The sequence below is a fragment of the Lagenorhynchus albirostris genome, chromosome X (assembly GCF_949774975.1).
Source record: "Lagenorhynchus albirostris chromosome X, mLagAlb1.1, whole genome shotgun sequence".
NCBI lineage: Eukaryota > Metazoa > Chordata > Mammalia > Artiodactyla > Delphinidae > Lagenorhynchus > Lagenorhynchus albirostris.
Window position 1 is genome coordinate 5,347,403 of NC_083116.1, and position 23,796 is coordinate 5,371,198.

At 43.3% G+C, this 23,796-nt stretch overlaps 1 protein-coding gene across 1 annotated transcript in view; it reads right to left on the minus strand.

The window, feature by feature from the left end:
* The window catches only part of AFF2 (ALF transcription elongation factor 2), a 487,094-nt gene that overhangs the window by 149,531 nt on the left and 313,767 nt on the right, over window positions 1-23,796 (minus strand). The window contains exons 5-7 of the mRNA XM_060137245.1: window positions 5,661-5,747; window positions 404-440; window positions 86-119 (exon numbers count right to left, since the gene is read on the minus strand). Of these exons, the coding sequence (XP_059993228.1) occupies window positions 86-119; window positions 404-440; window positions 5,661-5,747 (158 nt within the window). The remainder of the gene's footprint in view (window positions 1-85; window positions 120-403; window positions 441-5,660; window positions 5,748-23,796) is intronic.

Sequence of the window (23,796 nt, forward strand, 5' to 3'; positions counted from 1 at the left end):
GCACTGAAGCACCTTTTCCTTGCGAAATGCCCCCGAAGAAGCGCGTTTCAGAAACCTGAGTACTTACGACTTGAACGGTACTCACTTTGTAGAAGCTCTGCTGGTCGGGTCGCTCCACTCTGAAAAGAAAACGCACAGACATTTACCATCCATGTTTCCTACTGTCAAATGACCATTCTGAATGAAATTGGTCTTGAACATGCAGCCCTTCCAGTTATACTCTTTCACAGAATCCTGCCATGAATAACAGATGGGAGAAAAAAGAAACCCATTGGGTGCGTCACAATGTGACTTTTTATTATTGTTGTTATTCCATGTTTTCATGATATTAGGTAGGAAGGAGAAGAAAGTGAGGGAGGAGAGGAGATGCTTGGATCAAGAAGGATTTTTTCAAAACACCTACTTTGTAAGGCGAATCCTGGGGTCAGATGCTGGGATTCCTATAAGGAAGAACACATACAATACAAACGTTAGTTAAATGATACAAGAGAAGCAAAAGGTCTATTTGTTACCGCTGAAGATATAACTTGACTAAGGTTGGCCAATAGGAAACCACTGTTAAGAATTCCATTAATTAGGCTACTGTCTGCAGCTCTATTTGAAGGATAAACGTTTGCCAGCCAAACCAGCTACAACACGGCCATAACTGCCGTTTTATCAGAATTACACATAAGACTGGTATCTATCTGGAAATGTGTGCGACATGGGAACAAATGACCCATATGTGTGAGACTCAAGTGTACAATTTGTCACTCAGCTAGGCAATGACACCTCTGTGGAAGTAAAGGGGACTCAGTTCAAACAAACAAGTGATTGTGATTTTTGTAGAAGTGTAAATAACACTGTAATTAATAGATTTGCTCAGTTGTTCTATTTTATAGAAACAACTCCAATTTTCTACCTTGACGGTGGCACATATGCAATAGATGTATCTTATTTTCACAAGAGACATGTTCTTAAAACTTCATCACAAATTTGGTGAAGTACAGCAAGCAATTTGAACTATGCAAGTGGAACGAATTATCTAAAGGGATTTAAATTTTATTTGAAAGTCACCCTCAACACAATTCATTCAGTGTTTTGAGAAATCCGGATTTGCACACATCAGGCTCTCTGGGAGCGTGGACACCTGTGTGGATCCTGACACAACTTGTAGGCAGAAGCACTGCCTTGACGTACAGGGCATGCACAGCTCCTCGCAGATGGAGGAGAGAATTTCAAAGGCAAAGCAAGTGTTCCAAAACTGGAGACAATGAATTCAAGCAAATACAAGAATTCATTATATCAAGAACATATATATATATATATATATATATATATACACACACACATACACACACACACACAAACACGTATGTATAACTGAATCACTTTGCTATACACCTGAAACTAACACAACATTGTAAATCAACTACACTTCAACAAAAACATTTTAAAAAGAAGAATGTTATATCAATGTGCTGCAAGTAATCTACTCTTTAAGGCTAATCTTGCCACCCTATGGAATAAAAATAACATCACAGCATAATTTACCTTTAAGAGAAATAAGCAAGAACAGCGATGCTGTGTTTGAATCAAAAGTGAACTTTCCAATCGAGTTAGCATGATTCTGTTGCCCAAGAGACTTCTCTTCTGGCATGATTACTACTCCAGAAGACGACCATAAACCCCACAAGAGATGGAAAAGGCCTCTCAACTAAAGGGCTGTCACCAAGCCCACGTAGTTTGCTGCTCAAAGCCTTCTTCCCCCTCGCTGCTAGACAACTGACTTTGGACATTAGCCCCTAACAAGCTTGGCCATTTGATTCCCACCCGTTAGCAAATCATAGATGGTGAGAAAGGGGAAACACTTCTAGAGGCACAGCCACTAGGAAAATTGAGACGTGAAAACCGACAGCACAGGGGGCCAAAGAAAATGACACAGCAAAGTCAGAACTTAAAAATCACAAGAGTCTATGCCATTCAATATAGAGGCAAGCATTCCTAGCTATCTCAATAGCTCCCGAGGACACAATTACAGCATAGTATAATATTACAGCACTCTACAATAACTGATGCTCACAATAATGTCTAAGTGATCAAGAAAGGCTAAAAGCATGTTCAGGATAATTTTTATAGGAAGTCAGGAAAATATTAATTACATTTCAAAATGATTCCTATTACGTGCTTCCTACGGAAGGATAACCTTTGGTTATCCAAGAATTTCAATTATCCAGATCACCTCATTTCCTCGAGTGCCAAATAAATGAGGAGTTAACCATTTGCAGGTCCTTAATGACATACCAATATTTCTACTTGTTATTTTTTTTAAAGAGATTTCATTACAATTGTATAGGGCAAGTTTGGGCTTGTATACCTGGGGTGCTGGCCCTTTCCGCCATGCAAGCTCTGTCGTGAATGGAAGAAACGGATGCTTTCTGAGAGGGTGGTGTCACCTAGTCCTGGTGCAAGCACTGAGGGAAGGGCCAGCGCCCCAGGCACGTGTGTTTGCTGGAGACACCCACGTGTTGGAAGATGGAATTTGAACTGGAGCATCTGCAAATCGGTGTGACGAAACATCACCAGAACACCTGGATCTGAAGACTGGTTCACTCGTTTATTAGCTGAGTGAGTCTGAGCATATTAATTGACTCTGCACCTTAGTTTCCTCCTCTGTAAATTAGGGATAGTCAAATTACCGACCCCTTGGAGTGGTAGTGAGGATTCAATTATTTACTATATATTAAGTGCTTAGAACCTGGCGAGGCACATGGAAGCATTATATGCACTGTTAATATTATTGTTATTTAAAATGTACTTTTCTTTCAAGCCAACATTTTGGCAGGAATCAAGCGAAACAAAAGAGTGGGTGGGTGGCCCTCCTGGTTTCACCATTTTATCCCACTTGCTTCTACCTTTATCACGTGGCTGATGGTAGCACAGATAATTGGCAGAAAATGCAAATCAGGCCTGATTCCAAATTGTGCACTTACTACAAAAGCCCATTTCAACAACCAGGTCTACTGTAAACACTTGCAAATGTCAAAATTGCGACTTGCACGAATTATCTCCAAAATTGGAGAACACAGCTAAAAACACTGCAATCGCTGTACAAGTGCTGGATTCAGTGCCCGAAAGAGATGAATTGATCCCCTGGCTGAGATGCCAGGGAGAAGGATACCAAGCCCAGGGATGTCTGACGGGGAGAGCGGGGCTCCAGGAAGGCATGACACAGCCCAGGGCAGGGACGGAGTGGGTGGCGGCTCATGGTTCCAACCCCTTTCAAAGGTGGGAGGGGACAATTAAACACAGGGTAGGCCAGTGTTACTCTCAAAACGATGACTCTGAAAACTAAAGGATGTGATTGGGTTTCTCTTACAAATGAAGTCCAAACTCCTTGGCTGGCATTCAAGGCCTTTCCCATAGATGCACTTATTTGCTTGGGGTTTGTGTCTCTCTACTCCCCATCGCACAAACCAGGATGCAGTCACTCGAGACCGTAATAGTCTACATCCCATCATATCCCTTTGGGTGCCTTTGCCACCCTGTTCTGCATGGAGTGCTCTTCTTTGGGGCCCTTCTCCACCTGTCAAAGTTGTAAGCAGCCTCCAGAGGCTGCCACCTCTGAGCACTTCGTCAATGCCCCCAGGGAGTGTTAGATCCTTCTTGGGCCTTTTATTCTCTATGAAGACATGTGCTACATTGTTCTGTCGTTTTGTGTTTTTCTTCATCCCTAATTTTAAGACTATCATATGTCCTCAGTAAGTAGTTTTTGAATAAATGGACGAATGGATGGATGGATGGATGGGTGGATGGATGGATGGATGAATGGACGGATGGGTGGATGGGTGGATGGATGGGTGGATGGATGGATGGATGGGTGGATGGATGGATGGATGGGTGGATGGATGGGTGGATGAATGGGTGGATGAATGGATGGATGGGTGGATGGATGGGTGGATGGATGGGTGGATGGATGGGTGGATGGATGGGTGGATGAATGGGTGGATGGATGGGTAGATGAATGGATGGATGGGTGGATGAATGGATGGGTGGGTGGATGAATGGGGGGATGGATGAATGGATGGGTGGATGAATGGATGGATGGGTGGATGAATGGATGGATGGATGGGTGTATGAAGTGGTGGATGGATGGGTGGATGAATGGGTGGATGGGTGGATGAATGGATGGGTGGGTGGATGAATGGGTGGATGGATGGGTGGATGGATGGGTGGATGAACGGGTGGATGGATGGGTGGATGGATGGGTGGATGAATGGGTGCATGGATGGGTGGATGAATGGATGGATGGGTGGATGAATGGGTGGATGGATGGGTGCATGGATGGGTGGATGAATGGATGGATGGGTGGATGAATGGGTGGATGGATGGGTGGATGGATGGGTGGATGGATGGGTGGATGAATGGGTGGATGGATGGGTGGATGAATGGATGGATGGGTGGATGAATGGATGGATGGGTGGATGAATGGATGGGTGGGTGGATGAATGGGGGGATGGATGAATGGATGGGTGGATGAATGGATGGATGGGTGGATGAATGGGTGGATGGATGGGTGTATGAAGTGGTGGATGGATGGGTGGATGAATGGGTGGATGGGTGGATGAATGGGTGGATGGGTGGATGAATGGGTGGATGGATGGGTGGATGCATGGGTGGATGAACGGGTGGATGGACGGGTGGATGGATGGGTGGATGAACGGGTGGATGGATGGGTGGTTGGATGGGTGGATGGATGGGTGGATGGATGGGTGGATGAATGGGTGCATGGATGGGTGGATGAATGGATGGATGGGTGGATGAATGGATGGATGGGTGGATGAATGGGTGGATGGATGGGTGGATGGATGGGTGGATGAATGGATGGATGGGTGGATGAATGGGTGGATGGATGGGTGGATGGATGGGTGGATGGATGGGTGGATGGATGGGTGCATGGATGGGTGCATGGATGGGTGCATGGATGGGTGGATGAATGGATGGATGGGTGGATGAATGGATGGGTGGATGAATGGGTGGATGTATGGTTAATTGGATGGAAGGAAGGAAGAAAAGAAGGAAGACATTATTTTTTTCTTTTAAAGTGTGTTATTAGAAAATCCATGTTTACTCAGGCATTTTAAAAGCTGATGGTGAGAAAAAATTCTTACTGAGAGCAAGTGAGGAAAAAAATTATATGACACATTTGACTAGAACTGTAGGAGAAAAAGTTCTGTCAATATGGTGTGTTGGTGTGTGAAGATCTGCCTGCTTGTGAACGAGGACTACAAGTGATACACAAAAGTGAAAACTGATCCATTAGACTGAAGAGTACAGGGTTTTTAAATTAAAAACAATCTTGGATGTTGTTCCACCATCTACTGGGTCTTTCTTAAGAGATGAGTTCACTCCTCTCTCCAATCCATGAGCTCTGGGCACAGTAGCTCGGCCAGTGGCGGTGCTCTAGGCATTAGGATTCGCATGCCAGCGTCTGGTGGACATTCTCTTAAAGATGCTCTTTCGATAAAATCCTATTTGTGTTAACATCCCGAAGGACACGAGAGAGTCTACATTTTATGGAGCTTAGAACACCCAGGCCATTTCTATTTTTAAGAATCCAATGGGAAGACTGGTATAACTGACATCAGATCAAGGAAAATGGAGCAAGGAAGATAACTGACCTGTCCTGGGATGGAAAATGTGCTCTGCTCAGAGTTTCCAGAAGTATGCATGGCAGTGAGAGGAGTAGGCCAGGGATGGGTCATCTCCTGATGAGGAAAAACAAAGCAACTTTATTTGCGAGCACTTCGAAAAATGAAACACCTTCTTGGCACTAAACATGGTAGAGGCCCTTTCTAAATACTTACTGACTTAATTGGCCTACTTTTTTTCAGGGGAACATTCGGTCCATTCCCCTGCTCCACACTGGTGCTTGAAGCCTATCTGCGAGACAAAGGGCCACCCCACATCCAATTGCACATTGCCAGTGACGGTGAGCTCACTACCGCTCAAAGCAGCCTGTCCCGTGTTGAGACAGCCTGATCACACTATTCTTCCTGGCTGGGATCTAAAAGCCTGTCTCCCGGGAGTTTCTACCTCTGGATCGTATTTTGAAGCCGCACAGAACTCATCACCTCTTCTTTTGCCTGAGAAGCTGCTGGGAGACAGCAGCCATATCCCCTGGTGCTGTCTTTTCACCAGGCGGACACATTGGTGGCTTGTTCATTCATTGATCAAGAACCTTCTACTTTTCTTCTAATGCTTGAGTTCTGCGTTCTGTCAACTATCTCAGGTGCTCCCAGGAGGGACTCCGCATTGCCTGGGGCTCCTGTAACTCGTGGTATCCTGTTTCTGGTGTGACCTGCCAGCTCAGGGGAGGGCGGCACCATCACCCCCCTCGTTCTGGATGCTCTGATAGTCATTTCTCTTGATGTAGCCTAACAGTTAGTGACAAGATTGCAGCTGCGCTACTGACACAGTGTGTTTGTGAGTTCAAGTCTTAACGTTGGAAAAGCCCCTCTGGTGCCCACTCTCTGCTACCAGTGGGGGCACCTTCTCAGTTCTTTCAAACGCTCCTTTTGAAAAGAGGTGCTGTTCAAATCTTGCTTGCGTCTCAGGGCTCGTGGCCAATGTGCTTTACCTGAAGAGTGAGGATAATTAAATCACGTGCTCAACATCCCAGCCTGTGCTGGATTCATCAAACATTTTGGTATATAAACATTAAACCTAAAAATCAATGTAATGATGGAAATGAAGGAGAGCTTGGAGGGTGGGGTGGAGGGGATCAAAGTTTATGAAAGGCCTTCTTAATGAGCCAGTTACATAACACTTTTCCCCAGTCTTTATGGGTAACATAATTAGTCATTTCAAAGGTAATATTAATAACTCTCAGGTAGCACTAAAACATGTTTTTTTCCCCTTCTATAATTATCCAGTTCAGAAAGAGTCTTTGATGTATGCAGAGCTGTAATGCAACGAGATACTTCACAGATTCATTCACAGTGGCACTGCTGCAGCAGAATTTGTAAGTACGGTTCAGAGGAGCCCTGACACAGATTATTCTACCTGGCGCTATTTAAAAAGAGGCTGTAAGTACATTAAAAATGCATACAAGATTTAGAGGGGATGCTTAACCTACTTAAGAGAGAGACTATTTCCAAGTGTTTTCGAGTTGTGCATTTGTATGCAGTTGATAACGTTCGTGACAAATGCTCCTTATGTATTCATCAAAACTGGCCCAATGTAACTCTACGCGACAACAGTCTAAAGCTGAATTTCCAGATACTCTGTGTCTTTAAAATACTCAATGATTTCTTTTAAATTTTATATGGTTTCTCCTGAGTAAGGCTGGTCTTCTCCAATATTAGTCCCATCATTTAAAACCACAGTCCCCAACCCCTGGCCCGCAGACCGGTGCTGGTCCGTGGCCTGTTAGGAATCGGGCCGCCCAGCAGGAGGGGAGCGGCGGGTGAGTGAGCGAAGCTTCATCTGTCGCTCTCCATCGCTCGCAGTATCACCTGAACCATCCCCCACATCCCATCCGTGGAAAAATTGTCTTCCACGAAACCGGTCCCTGGTGCCAAAAAGGTTGGGGACCACTGATTTAAAAGACACAGGTTCCTATGGAGCCAGAGTCAACCAAAGGGCAGTAAGGCCCAGTCTGGGATAGGCGTACTGTCTCTGCAGCAACCATGGAGCATGCCTCGACCAATGAGAGGCTTCGTTATCCATCCCTTTCCATCACTGGCTTTTCGAGGTGTGCCTCTGGGTTTATTCAAAGGTGTTTCAGACATCTGGATGGATGAATCGCTTCTCGAAAGTGTACCTTCTCCCCCAGGTCTGCTGTATTTATTGGGGGGCAGAATGGGATGATCTTGAGTTACTGTAGGAGTGTGCTGCCCCGCTGGCCCATCCACACGAAGCTATTGATACGTACACTGTCACATTTTCAATGACAGCTGAGTCTCTGTATTTGAGAACGTGAGATTTCATGAAGCAGCAAGGTGGCTCCGCGGCACCACCAATGCTTTTGATTAAGATAGGGAGGGGGCAGCCGAAAGGAAGATAATTTCCTGCAAGACCGTCTTCAGCAAAGAACCTGGGTGCAAGCTCTTCCACTTCTCAAAATGAGTTAGACCTGGAACGTGCGCGAAGCTCGCAGCAGGTTTTTCACTGTTATTCTTTTCACTCACACTTGAAAGATATTAACCTGCTTTTATGTTCTTGCCACTCCCAAGATAAGAACGCGCACACACCCTGATCCACCTGTACTAATCCTCCTCCTGTTCTTCAGGTGGAGATGAGCACCTGCTCCAAAGTGTCGCCAAGACTTCGGCAACAGGCTCCAGGGCTGAACACCTGTACCCAACACAAGCATCACTGCTCCGCTAACCCTCAAAATCACACACACACACACACACACACACACACGCACGCACGCGCACGCACACACACACACACACACACACACGCACACGATATTGGTCTGAAACTCCTTCATCTCTGGGCTCCTTTGATCCCCCCCGAGAGAGACAAAGCAGGGATTCATCCCCGCACTGGGCAGTCGATGTAGTGGAGGCTGCAAGAGGCAGGGCCTCACACTGGCCGTAAGCGATCGCTGGGGATTGGGTCCATGGTGCGCACTCTTTCCACGACACTAGATGTGTCTCCCCTTCGTGAGGCTAACTAATGTGTTTTGTGGAGAAAGGACCAAGTAAGCAATGCTGTTCTATTTCTCAGTATTTCACAAGCAATAGAACATTCGACGCAATTTCTGACAATGGGGCAGATGCTTACACTCCTGTGGTCTGAAGACTCCCTAGCCAAACCCAGAAAAATCAGAAAAGGCCCTTTTCCACCAGCGATTCTTTTCCAAGCATATCCTCCAGGACTAGGACTTGCGCAAAGCCAAAGAACTTGTGGGTAGCCCTGCTTGGCCCAACTTAGAAACAGAAATGGGGTGCCCCACGTGCTGAGGGGCAGAACACAGTCTGAATTCCAGACTCTGCTGATCTCAAATGCATCCCATACTCATTGAACACAGAGCTCGCTGTTATTTCAAGTATCTAGTATGTTGTCCCAAGCCTTGTCTTATTCACCTGTCTCCAGTGCCTAGTCCGTAATAACTGGCTAATATGAGATATTATCATTAGTTTCTAAAGTTTCTATGTGTGAATTATCATATTATTAATAAGAATAATATCAAGATTTACCAACTGATTACAGTCTGTCAGGCACATAGCTCCCACTCTTGGACTTTCTGTACCACAAACTAAAGAGGCAGGGATTAGCATCAAGTTGGACAGACGAGGAAACAGGCACAAAGAGGTGAAGTCCCTTTGACGGACTCCCTGCATTTTGTTCTACTAACTCGTACTATTATGTACCAGTCACCAGGATCCAGAAAGCATAAAAAGTCAAGTTCCTTCCAGTGAAGAGCTCAGTCTGCTTGACACACTAAAGTGTCAGGGAGGAGTTCTCTGTGTGAGGCGTTGGGAAAGGCTTCATGGTGAAGGCGAGGGGAGCAGTGTCTGTGCACGTACGTGTGTGTATGTGTGTGTCAATAATAATAATAACGGCTCATGTTTTATTGAGCCCTCTGCTGGAAACAAATGCTTTCAGAAACATGTCATTCAATCAGTAAGATGAATTTTAACAGAGGTAAATGAAAACTGCAATTATATTCTACAAACCAAGTGTGAAATTGCAAAATGAGAAAAAGACCACCTGACTCAGCTGTAACTCATGGGCTAAAAACCCAAAGATTTTAGTTGACCCCTAAGTAAATCTGAGGGATTTGGCAGCCAAAAGGACCAGTGTCAGCTCAGGTGATGTTTAGGTAAGCATGATGCCCGGAATGTGGAAGGCAACGGTTGGCTATATAGCAGTACATTGTATGAGACAGACCACATCTGAAACAGACTGTGCCACCTGGATGCCCCATTTCAGCAGGGGCACTGGAACCTCTTAAAAGGGACGGTTACCACAACATTTATAAATGCCCTTTAAGAGAACAGGGAAAGTTTAGTCCATGGAAAAGGGAGGCTGAGGGAAGGTCTGAGAGGTGCATTCAGATACCCAAAGGGCTGTCACACGGAAGAGATTTGGGACCTGCTTTGTGGACCAAGGGGTTAGGACTAGCCCTATGGGTAGATGTTATTAGGGAAACAATTTCAGCTCAAACTAAGAAAGAATTTCCAGTTGTGTGAGCTTTCCAACCACAGAGCCTACGGCTTTAGAAGGCAGCGACTGGCCCATATCTAAAAGGCGGGATAGCCCCTGGCTAGGGTACTGGGAAAGGGATTCCTAGAAAGGCAGGGGTAGGGGTGGGGCTAGTGGACCAACTGCACTGCCTTACACAATCATGTGATTATATCCTTTATCTCTGTAAAGTCAGTGATATTGATGAGAAGATGCAAAACTGAAAATGGAGCAGTGCGGTTTTTTACGTGACATATAAACATGGCTGACCAAACTGGCTAAGGAAATTGATCCTGTGCTCAGGGACGGTGGGGAAGTGCTGGGCGCCAGGGAGCCTGCTGTCTCACAGTGAGGCGGCTAACAGCCCAATTTGTCTGATTGTTTGCTCCGCTCTTGGGAAGCCCAACAACAGTGGAACCATAGACTTTCCTGGGTTTGATCACTAACACTTCTCCCAAACCTCTCTAGCGGTCTCAAAACCCTGTTCCATTTAATTGAATGAATATTCTTCTGTTTGGAACGCTCTTAAGACAGTCTCCCGAGCTTGTATCTCTGATTTCTATGCAAGTGCTGATAGGGAAGAAGTATAAAATCAACTGGACTTCCCAACGCAAAGTGCAATCCACCAGGAAAACAAACAAAAAAGCCTAAATCTTTTAAAAGTTTCTAACAGCAAGTTATGATTTCATTGACGTGGTGTAAAAACCCTGGCATTATTCCTTCAAATAAATAAATGACTGCTTTATTCAAGACTCTTTAGTGTTGGCCGTTGTTTCAGGGAATCTGGAAATTTTCTCCATTGGCCCCTGGACTGTACACGCAAAAAGTCCAGCTCACACCGGCTGCCGTTGTCCTGGCAGCCCCCAAACCAGGGTTCCACTAAAAAAGAGCCTAATTCTAATTTAGAATTGGGGAGCACAGAGATCAGTGACCCCGCGGCTTCAGCATGTGCTCATTCAGACAATCTGTTCATCTTCTTGCCATTGCCAGATGCAATCAATTCCACTTCATCCACTGAATGTAATGGGATGTGGATGGCCATATGCAGGACCTAGCCATGCACCTTCTTCTGGATCAGTTACTCCAAAGGCTGCGAAAGGGGGACAGACCACCACAGTGATATACTGGGCAGAATTCAACCAGATCCAGCGAGTTCTGCAAATTTCGGCAACAGCAACCTGAGGCCACAGCCCATGCAACTAATGGAATTTGACTCCCCAACAGATGATTGCCTTGTAAATATCGATCCTTATCAGGACATTTGTCTCAATTAGTTGAACCAATCAGAACAGAAAACTGGTGGTCCCACTAGAAAATGCTGTTAGACTGAAACTGCCTTCTTTGGTAAAGGCAATATTCGTACCAGTTCAAGGGTAAGAAATGTAAGAACTGGCCATAGAGAAATGTTTTGCAAAGATCGGGGGGCAAAAAGGAAACCTAGGTGGAGGGCTTCTGCTCAAGAATCCAGTTCAGGCATCAGAGGAATCTGAGGTTTCTCAAAGGCCATTTCTTACCTTTTTCGAGTTTCTAGCTCTTCTGTTTCAAATTAGTTTACCATTAAGTACATCCAAATGGCACTCATTTAAAATATACTGGCTTGATTGTGGGTGTGTGTGTGTGTGTGTGTGTGTGTGTGTGTATGTGTGTGTGTGTATATATATAAAATCATCCATGTTGCTGCAAATGGCATTATTTCATTCTTTTTATGGCTGAATACTATTCCATTTTATATATATACACACACACACACACACACACACACACACACACACACACACACACCCACATCTTCTTTATCCATTCATCTGTTCATTGACATTTAGGTTGCTTCCATGTCTTGGTTATTGTAAACAGTGCTGCAATGAACATTGGGGTGCATGTTTTCTCCAGGTATATGCCCGGTAGTTGGATTGCTGGATCAAATGTTAGCTATATTTTTAGTTTTTTAAGGAACCTCCATACTGTTCTCCATAGTGGCTGCACCAATTTACAGTACATTCCCACCAACAGTGCAGGAGGGTTCCCTTTTCTGAACACCCCCTCCAGCATTTATTGTTTGTAGACTTTTTCAGGATGGCCATTCTGACTGGTGTGAGGTGATACCTCACTGTAGTTTTGATTTTCATTTCTCTAATAATTAGCAAGGCTGAGCACCTTTGCATGTGCCTGTTGGCCATCTGTATGTCTTCTCTGGAGAAATGTCTATTTAGATCTTCTGCCCATTTTTTGATTGGGTTGTTTGTTTTTTTGATATTGAGCTGCGTGAGCAGCTGTTTGTATACTTTAGAGATTAATCCACTGTCGGCTGCATCATTTGCAAATATTTTCTCCCATTCGGTAGGTTGTCTTTTTGTTTTGTTTATGGAATACTACTCAGCCATAAAAAAGAATGAAATAATGCCATTTGCAGCAACATGGATGGACCTAGAAATTATCATACTAAGTGAAGTAAGTCAGACAGCGAAAGACAAATATCATATGATATCAACTTACATGTGGAATCTAAAAAAATGATACAAATGAACTTATTTACAAAACAGAAACAGACTCACAGACATAGAAAACAAACTTACAGTTACCAAAGGGCAAAGGTGGGGGGAGGGATAAATTAGGAATTTGGGAGTAACATATACACAATTATATATATAAAATAGATAACGAACAAGGACCTCCTGTATAGCACAGGGAACTATACTCAGTAGTTTGTAATAACCTATACGGGGAAAGAATCTGAAAAAGAATATATACATATATATATACACACACACATACACATATATACGAATATATATATTCAGTTTTATATATGTATAACTGAATCATTTTGCTGTACACCTGAAACTAATACAGCATTGTAAATCAACTATGATTCAATAAAGACCAATAAATAAATAAAAATAAAATATACTGGCTTGAAACAATTCTCTGGGCTTTCAAAATGTTACAGCCATGTTTTTTTGTTTTTTTTGTTTGTTTGTTTTTGTCTTTTCTTTTTCAGAGCCATTTTACTGGAATGGAATGACACGCTATATCCTCCTAGCATGAGATATTGCTTTATGGTTAACCTCCAGATTGCTGCTTCAGCTCCAGGTCAGCTAAACCAACGTGATAAAACCTACACACCTTCACTGGCTCCTCCCCCCAGCAACATCTTGAATGATCTACTTTTAAGTTCATTCACTCTAAAAACATTTATTGAGCGTCTACTCTCTGCAAGGCATCTAAGAGGTGGGCCGCTAGACCAGGTCCAGGCTCAGGGTGCGGCTGGACTCTAGGTAGCTAGAGTCTTCATAATAATGAGTGTAAGATAATGACACTTACTAGTTACCATTCAAAAGTAGGACTAAAATAAACTTGTCAGAGTTGGCTGTTTTTTTTTTAAGAAAAACATGCAGTTCATTATAATTTTCCCAGAATCACCAGAGATTTGTTGCTCTCTCACTGTTAGACAGATACACAGTGTGTATGCAGCAACACAGCAGTCATTTAGAAAGCCAGCTTATACTATAAGTGAAAGGCACTGGAGAATGACAACTCCAGTCAAAGGGAGACAGAAGGATAAATTTCCCTCAATCCCAGTCTAAGCCTTTTCAAAGACTTACACAAGATGCTAGGATTCCATTTCTAAGGGCTGCTGTAGCTTTCTTTTTTTTATAATTTATTTATTTTATTTATTTATTTTTGTCTGCGTTGGGTCTTGTTTGCTGTGCGCGGGTTTTCTCTAGTTTGCTGCGCGCGGGTTTCCTCTAGTTGCGGTGAGCGGGGGCTACTCTTCGTTCCAGGGTGCGGGCTTCTCACTGCAGTGGCTTCTTTTGCAGAGCGTGGGCTCTAGGCGCACGGGCTTCAGTAGTTGTGGTGCACGGGCTTAGTTGCTCCATGGCACGTGGGATCTTCCCGGACCAGGCCTCGAACCCGTGTCCCCTGCATTGGCAGGCAGATTCTTAACCACTGCACCACCAGGGAAGTCCCCAGGTTCTGGGTTTTGAGAGTACTATTTTTGGGGGAGGGCCCGTCCAGAGCCTCCTGTGCCCTTTCCTCCCCAGAGCCTGAGGATGAAGGAATCATCACTCTCACTGAACTTGCCCGAGGTACTGCCCACAGAGCCAGGTGTATATGCCTTAAATTTTCTCATCTCTTTTGCAAGAACATTCACCTTATTTCTTTCTACCTACTTAGACTGATTTCTGGTTCTTCTTTATGTAGTAGGGGCACTGCTCAGAACCAGAATCTCATTTGACCAATATATTCTACGGAAGCCTCAGGATGGAAATAAGTTATTCAGATATACTCTAAACATGGTCAAGGGTACTAGTCGAAAACGTAAAACTAGACTTGGTTTCATTTAATGATAAGACTCAGCATGAAGACCTAGAGCAGATCTTAAGAGATAATCTATGCGGCTGCTTCCCACTAGCTATCTATTTTACGTTTGGTAGTGTATATAGCCCATGCCACTCCCTCACTTCGTCCCAGCTTACCCTTCCCCCTCCCCGTGTCCTCAAGTCCATTCTCTACTTCTGCGTATTTATTCCTGAGCTGCCCCTAGGTTCTTCAGAACCATTTTTTAATTTTTAGATTCCATATATATGTGTCGGCATACGGTATTTGTTTTTCTCTTTCTGACTTACTTCACTCTGTATGACAGACTCTAGGTCCACCCACCTCACTACAAAGAACTCAATTTGGTTTCTTTTTTTTGAATTTAATTTATTTTTTTATACAGCAGGTTCTTATTAGTCATCCATTTTATACATATCAGTGTATACATGTCAATCCCAGTCTCCCAATTCATCACCCCACCACCACCACCCCGCCCTGCTTTCCCCCGCTTGGTGCCCATACGTTTGTGCTCTATGTCTGTGTCTCTATTTCTGCCCTGCAAACCGGTTCATCTGTACCATTTTTCTAGGTTCCACATATATGTGTTAATATGCGATATTTGTTTTTCTCTTTCTGACTTCACTCTGTATGACAGTCTCTAGATCCATCCATGTCTCTACAAATGACCCAATTTCATTACTTTTTATGGCTGAGTAATATTCCATTGTATATATGTACCACATCTTCTTTATCCATTCGTCTGTCGCTGGGCATTCAGGTTGCTTCCATGACCCGGCTACTGTAAATAGCGCAGCAATGAACACTGGGGTGCATGTCTTTTTGAATTATGGTTTTCTCTGGGTATATGCCCAGTAGTGGGATTGCTGGGTCATATGGTAATTCTATTTTTAGTTTTTTAAGGAATCTCCATACTGTTCTCCATAGTGGCTGTATCAATTTACATTCCCACCAACAGTGCAAGAGGGTTCCCTTTTCTCCACACCCTCTCCAGCATTTGTGGTTTGTAGATTTTCTGATGATGCCCATTCTAACTGGTGTGAGGTGATACCTCATTGTCGTTTTCATTTGCATTTCTCTAATAATTAGGGATGTTGAGCAGCTTTTCATGTGCTTCTTGGCCATCTGTATGTCTTCTTTGGAGAAATGTCTATTTAGGTCTTCTGCCCATTTTTGGATTGCGTTGTTTGTTTATTTAATATTGAACTGCATGAGCTGTTTATATATTTTGGAGATTAATACTTTGTCTGTTGATTCTCTGGCAAATATTTTTTCCCATTCTGAGGGTTGTCTTTTCATATTCTTTGTAGTTTCCTTTGCCTTGCAAAAGCTTTTAAGTTTCATTAGGTCCCATTTTTGTATTTTTGTTTTTATTTCCATTACTCTAGGAGGTGGATCAAAAAAGATCTTGCTGTGATTTATGTCAAAGAGTGTTCTGCCTATGTTTTCCTCTAAGAGTTTTATAGTGTCCAGTCTTACATTTAGGTCTCTAATCCATTTTGAGTTTATTTTTGTGTATGGTATTAGGGAGTGTTCTAATTTCATTCTTTTACATGTAGCTGTCCAGTTGTCCCAGCACCACTTATTGAAGAGACTATCTTTTCTCCATTGTATATCCTTGCCTCCTTTGTCACATAGATTAGTTGAACACAGGTGCGTGGGTTTATCTCTGGGCTCTCTATCCTGTTCCATTGATCTATCTTTCTGTTTTTGTGCCAGTACCATACTGTCTTGATTACCGTAGCTTTGTAGTATAGTTTGAAGTCAGGGAGTCTGATTCCTCCGGCTCTAGTTTTTACCCTCAAGACTGCTTTGGCTATTTGGTGTCTTTTGTGTCTCCATACAAATTTTAAGACTTTTTGTTCTAGTTCCATAAAAAATGCCATTGGTAGTTTGATAGGGATTGCATTGAATCTGTAGATTCCTTTGGGTAGTACAGTCATTTTCACAATATTGATTCTTCCAATCCAAGAACATGGTATATCTCTCCATCTGATGGTATCATCTTTAATTTCTTTCAACAGTGTATTACAGTTTTCTGCATACAGCTCTTTTGTCTCCCTAGGTAGGTTTATTCCTAGGTATTTTATTCTTTTTCTTGCAATGGTAAATGGGAGTGTTTCCTTAATTTCTCTTTAAGATTTTTCATCATTAGTGTATAGGAATGCAAGAGATTTCTGTGCATTAATTTTGTATCCTGCTACTTTGCCAAAATCATTGATTAGCTCTAGTAGTTTTCTGGTGGCATCTTTAAGATTCTATATGTATAGCATCATGTCATCTGCAAGCAGTGACAGTTTTAATTCTTCTTTTCTAATTTGGATTCCTTTTATTTTTTTCTTCTCTGATTGCCGTGACTAGGACTTCCAAAACTATGTTGAATAATAGCGGTGAGAGTGGACATCCTTGTCTTGTTCCTGATCTTAGAGGAAACGCTTTCAGTTTTTCACCATTGAGAATGATGTTGGCTGTGGGTTTTTGTATATGGCCTTTATTATGTTGAGGTATGCCCACTTTCTGGAGAGTTTTTATCATAAATGGGTGTTGAATTTTGTCAAAAGCTTTTTCTGCATCTACTGAGATGATCATATGGTTTTTATTCTTCAGTTTGTTAATACGGTGTATCACATCGATTGATTTGCATATACTGAAGAATCCTTGCACCCCTGGGATAAATTCCACTTGATCATGGTGTATGATCCTTTCAATGTGTTGTTGGATTCTGTTTGCTAGTATTTTGTTGAGGATTTTTGCATCTATATTCATCAGTGATATTGGTCTGTAATTTTCTTTGTTTGTAGTATCTTTGTGTGGTTTTGCTATCAGGGTGATGGTGGCCTTATAGAATGAGTTTGGGAGTGTTCCTTCCTCTGCAAATTTTTTGGAAGAGTTTGAGAAGGATGGTGTTAGCTTTTCTCTAAATGTTTGATAGAATTCACCTGTGAAGCCATCTGGTCCTGTACTTTTGTTTGTTGGAAGATTTTCCATCACAGTTTCAATTTCATTACTTGTGACTGGTCTGTTTATATTTTCTATTTCTTCCTGGCTCAGTCTTGGAAGGTTATACCTTTCTAAGAATTTGTCCATTTCTTCCAGTTTGTCCATTTTGTTGGCATAGAGTTGCTTTTAGTAGTCTCTTACGATGCTCTGTATTTCTGCGGTGTCTGTTGTAACTTCTCCTTTTTCATTTCTAACTTTATTGATCTGAGTCCTCTCCCTCTTTTTCGTGATGAGTCTGGCTAATGGTTTATCAATGTTGTTTATCTTCTCAAAGAACCAGTTTTAGTTTTACTGATCTTTGCTACTGTTTTCTTTGTTTCCATTTCATTTATTTCTGCTCTGATCTTTATGATTTCTTTCCTTCTGCTAACCTTGGGTTTTGTTTGTTCTTCTTTCTCTAGTTCCTTTAGGTGTAAGGTAGGGTTGTTTATTTGAGGTTTTTCTTGTTTCTTCAGGTAGGCTTGTATAGCTATAAACTTCCCTCTTTGAACTGATTCTGCTGCATCCCATAGGTTTATTTTATTTTATTTTTTTTGCAGTACACGGGCCTCTCACTGTTGTGGCCTCTCCCATTGCGGAGCACAGGCTCCGGACGCACAGGCTCAGCGGCCATGGCTCACGGGCCCAGCCGCTCTGCGGCATGTGGGATCTTCCCTGACTGGGGCATGAACCCGTGTCCCCTGCATCGGCAGGCGGACTCTCAACCACTGCGCCACCAGGGAAGCCCCATCCCATAGGTTTTGGATCAACGTGTTTTCATTGCCATTTGTCTCTAGGTATTTTTTGATTTCCTCTGACTTCTTCAGTGATCTCTTCTCACTTATTTAGTAATGTATTGTTTAGCCTCCACGTGTTTGTGTTTTTTACTTTTTATTCCCTGTAATTGATTTCTAATCTCACAGCACTGTGGTAAGAAAAGATGCTTGATATGATTTCAATTTTCTTAAATTTACTGAGGCTTGATTTGTGACCCAAGATGTGATCTATCCTGGAGAATGTTCCAGGCGCACTTGAGAAGAAAGTGTAATCTGCTGGTTTTGGATGGAATGTCCTATAAATATCAATTAAATCTCTCTGGTCTATTGTGTCCTTTAAAGCTTGTGTTTCCTTGTTAATTTTCTGTTTGGATGATCTGTCCATTGGTGTAAGTGAGGTGTTAAGGTCCCCCACTACTATTGTGTTACTGTCGATTTCCTCTTTTATAGCTGTTAGCAGTTGCCTTATGTATCGAGGTGCTCCTATGTTGGGTGCATATATATTTATAATTGTTACATCTTCTTCTTGGATTGATCCCTTGATCATTTTGTAGTGTCCTTCCTTGTCTCTTGTAACATTCTTTATCTTAAAGTCTATTTTATCTGATATGAGTATTGCTACTCCAGCTTTCTCTTGATTTCCATTTGCATGGAATATCTTTCTCCATCCCCTCACTTTCAGTCTGTATGTATCCCTAGGTCTGAAGTGGGTCTCTTGTAAACAGCATATATATGGGTCTTTTTTTTGTATCCATTCTGTGAGCCTGTGTCTTTTGGTTCGAGCATTTAATCCATTTACATTTAAGGTAATTATCGATATGTATGTTCCTATTACCATTTTCTTAATTGTTATGGGTTTGTTTTTGTAGGTCCTTTTCTTCTCTTGTGTTTCCCACTTAGAGAAGTTCCTTTAGCATTTGTTGTAGAGCTGGTTTGGTGGTGCTGATTTCTCTTAGCTTTTGCTTGTCTGTAAAGCTTTTGATTTCTCCATCGAATCTGAATGAGATCCTTGCTGGGTAGAGTATTCTTGGTTATAGGTTCTTCCCTTTCATCACTTTAAGTGTATCATGCCACTCCCTTCTGGCTTGTAGAGTTTCTGCTGAGAAATCAGCTGTTAACCTTATGGGAGTTCCCTTGTATGTCATTTGTTGTTTTTCCCCTGCTGCTTTCAATAATTTTTCTTTATCTTTAATGTTTGCCAATTTGATTACTATGTGTCTCGGCGTGTTTCTCCTTGGGTTTATCCTGCCTGTGACTCTCTGCGCTTCATTGACTTGGGTGGCCATTTTCTTTCCCATGTTAGGGAAGTTTTCGAGTATAATCTCTCCAAATATTTTCTTAGGTCCTTTCTCTCTCTCGTCTCCTTCTGGGACTCCTATAATGCGAATGTTGTTGCGTTTAATGTTGTCCCAGAGGTCTGTTAGGCTGTCTTCATTTCTTTTCACTCTGTTTTCTTTATTCTGTTCTGCAGCAGTGAATTCCACCATTCTGTCTTCCAGGTCACTTATCCATTCTTCTGCCTCAGTTATTCTGCTACTGATTCCTTCTAGTGTATTTTTCATTTCATTTATTGTGTTGTTCATCTCTGTTTGTTTGTTCTTTAGGTCTTCTAGATCTTTCTTACACATTTCTTGCATCTTCTCCACCTTTGCCTCCATTCTTTTTCCGAGGTCATGGATCATCTTCACTATCATTATTCTGAATTCTTTTTCTGGAAGGTTGCCTATCTCTGCTTCATTTAGTTGTTTTTCTGGGGTTTTATCTTGTTCCTTCATCTGGTACATAGCCCTCTGCCTTTTCATCTTGTCTATCTTGCTGTGAATGTGGTTTTTGTTCCACAGGCTGCAGGACTGTAGTTCTTCTTGCTTCTGCTGTCTGCCCTCCGGTGGATGAGGCTATCTAAGAGGCTTGTGCAAGTTTCCTGATGGGAGGGACTGGTGGTGGGTAGAGCTGGCTGTTGCTTTGGTGGGCAGAGCTCAGTAAAACTTTAATCCTCTGGTCTGCTGATGGGTGGGGCTGGGTTCCCTCCCTGTTGGTTGTTTGGCCTGAGGCGACCCAACACTGGAGCCTACCCAGGCTCTTTGTTGGGGCTAATGGCAGACTCTGGGAGGGCTCACGCCAAGGAGTACTTCCCAGAACTTCTGTTGCCAGTGTCCTTGTCCTCACAGCCAACCCCCGCCTCTGCAGGAGACCTCCAAAACTAGCAGGTAGGTCTGGTTCAGTCTCCTATGGGGTCACTGCTCCTTACCCTGGGTCTCGATGAGCACACTACTTTGTGTGTGCCCTCCAGGAGTGGAGTGTCTGTTTCCCCCAGTCTTGTCAAAGTCCTGCAATCAAATCCCGCTAGCCTTCAAAGTCTGATTCTCTAGCAATTCCTCCTCCCATTGCCAGACCCCCAGATTGGGAAGCCTGACGTGGGGCTCAGAACTTTCACTCCAGTGGGTGGGCTTCTGTGCTATAAGTGTTCTCCAGTTCGTGAGTCACCCACCCAGCAGTTATGGGATTTGATTTTGTTGTGATTGTGCCCCTCCTACCGTCTCATTGTGGCTTCTCTTTTGTCTCTGGATGTGGGGTATCTTTTTTGGTGAGTTCCAGTGTCTTCCTGTCTATGATTGTTCAGCAGTTACTTGTGATTCTGGTGTTCTTGCAAGAGGGAGTGAGAGCACATCCTTCTACTCTGCCATCTTGAAACCAATCTTCTCTTTTTATTTATTGGAGTATAATTGCTCTACAATGGTGTGTTCGTTTCTGCTTTATAAGAAAGTGAATCAGCTATACACAATCTCCTCCCTCTTGCATCTCCCTCCTACACTTCCTATCCCACCCCTCTAGGCAGTCACAAAGCACCAAGCTGGTCTCCCTGTGCTATGTGGCTGCTTCCCACTAGCTAGCTATTTTACGTTTGGTAGTGTATATAAGTCCATGTCACTCTCTCACTTCGTCTCAGCTTACCCTTCCCCCTCCCCACGTCCTCAAGTCCATTCTCTATGTCTGCGTCTTTATTGCTGTCCTGCCACTAGGTTCATCGGAACAGGTAATAAAAGGGGGGGGGGGAGGGAGGGAGGGAGGGAATCTAGAGTTAGAAAAGAAAAAAGAGATAACGTAGGGGCAACTCTGTTCACTAGAACTTTCTGCAATTATGCAAATGTTGTATTCTGTACCGTCCAATGATAGCCACTGGCCACATGTGCCTAGTGAGCACTTGCAATGTGCCTAGTGGACTGAGAAAGGAAGCTTATATTAAACTGTAATTAAGTTTAAACAAGCTTGAGCAGCTCGAAACAGTCAACACTTCAACTTTACAGGTGGAAGTTGTGAAGTACGTAATGCTTAAGTGACTTGCTGAGCGTCATAAAATAAGGCAGTGGAAGGTTGAAGACTAGCTTTAAGGTCCCTCGATGCCCAGTCCAGTGTCACTGCCACATTGCTTTCTTCTTAATCCCAGTTGTCCTGAAGGCTGGCGCTGGGTGGGCTTTACTCTGTAACACAGACCAGACTCCGACAGAATCAGCGTAGAGCCTCCGTAGCAGACCACTATTCACTTTTGTATCATAAGTGCTGGGTGTGTGAGGCTGTGGTGGGGACCCTGCATTAAAGAGCGGGAAAGAAACTGCAGAGTTTGAGGTGGACAAGGTTCTCAGGTTTCCTCCAGTGACAATAGGTCCTGAGAAGTTGACAGCAAACTGAATAAAAATGATCGGAGGCCCAGACAGCCATGATGTTTTCGTCTGCCTTAGTTTTAGATGGGCCTTCTTTCTTTATTTTGTGATTCGGCCATTGCTTTTTCTTTTTTTTAAAAAACCAGGTCAAGAAGCTCCTTTCTTTATTTCTCCCCCTTTTCTTTTTTGTCCTTCAATATTTTGTTCTTGGCTCATCCTTGATTTCTACACAACTAGTGTCATTTTCTTTCTACCTTTCTTCCTCTGCCCACTTCTAACCTTTCCAATCACGCAGGGCTCTGTGAGCAAGAGAACCCTCAGAAGTCAGGACAGGTAGGAGCAGGGGAGCAGCTGCCATGGCTTCAGGAATCCTCGTGAACATACAGGAGGAGGTGACCTGCCCCATTTGCTTGGAGCTTCTGACAGAACCCCTGAGCCTTGACTGTGACCCCAGCTTCTGCCAAGCCTGAATCACTGGAAATAACAAGGAGTCCATGATTGGCCAAGAGGGGGAGAACAGCTGCCCTGTGTGCCGTGATTCGGCCATTTCTAATTAACCTAGTGCCAGGGGAGAGCTGGGTGAGTCTGTTGGTGTTAGCGTGTTCATCCCAGGGATGAAGGACCTTGGGGGTGTGCTGTGTTTTGACACCACTTTTGCTGTGAGGCTGAGAGTGTTTGACAGCAGCAACATACAGGCTTCCAGCAACAAAAAGGTCTTAGAAACTCACTCTGGAGGAAACAACACATCTCATGGAAGCTTCTTTCTTGTGAGCACAATAATAATAAGCATAGTGAATGGTACCATCTCTCCTCTCTCCGGTTATAGGCGCATATGGGGGTCCCACCTTGTCTTTTCATCAGTGCCTTGTTTAAAGTGATAACGCCAACATTATTGTACTTTGAGGACCAATAGTAAAAATAGGCTCCAGCAATGGTATTAAGTAATAATTGGCAATGGAAAAACTTAGCAGAAAAAGCGGCGCTAAATATATTGTTCGGAGAAATAAGTAATGGAGTCATTATAATGCCTAATATTTGTATGAATATTCTACTCACTAAACGCTATTATCTGCTTATTAACTTACAATATCTTCATGGAAAATCAAATAATAATTTTACCGTCGGTGGGTGTAAATAACACCATGAGGTGGTTTTCTCTAACCATTCCTCTACAAATTTAAGTCATTCAACAAACACAGTGTACCTGTTCTATGCACTTTTTATACACCCACACTTGTTACCTTTGTGTGCATACGTGTGTGTGTGTAGGAGGAGATGCTGGGCTAGGGCAAAGGGACAGAGAGATGAGTTTGGCACCGACCTCTAGGCGCTGGGGAAGCATAATACCTCTGCTTGAATACCTTTGGTGACAGAGACCTCACCTCCCTTTAGTCCTTAGATTCACCAGTTGGATCAGAGAGAGAGGGAAGAGGTAACATTGGGTGTTCCAAGCACTATTCTACAGGCTTCACGTATATCACCTCATTCAACCCTCCCACTAATCCTGAAAATTAGGCAGTAGTACCTCAGTTTTGTAAAGGAGATCCAAAATGGTTAGGTTACCCAAGAATGTTTAGCTGGTGAGAAGAGCCAAGCTCTACTTTCTTAACCATGATGTCTCCCTAGAACATTTTTCCTCTTATTGCTCAAATACTATCCCCCTGTAACTGCCCCTCAGGGGTTCCACCATTTGAGGCTTCCTAGCCTAAAGCCGGCCTCTGAGTCTCGCTTCCACATGATAATTCCCTCAGGCAGCTTCGGCCTGCTCCCTCTTCTAGTTCAATTTTCTTCTGGTTAGCTTATCTCTTCAGCCATTCCGATTGTGAATCCACTCATTACCCCGCTTACTCTTTGCTAAATGTACT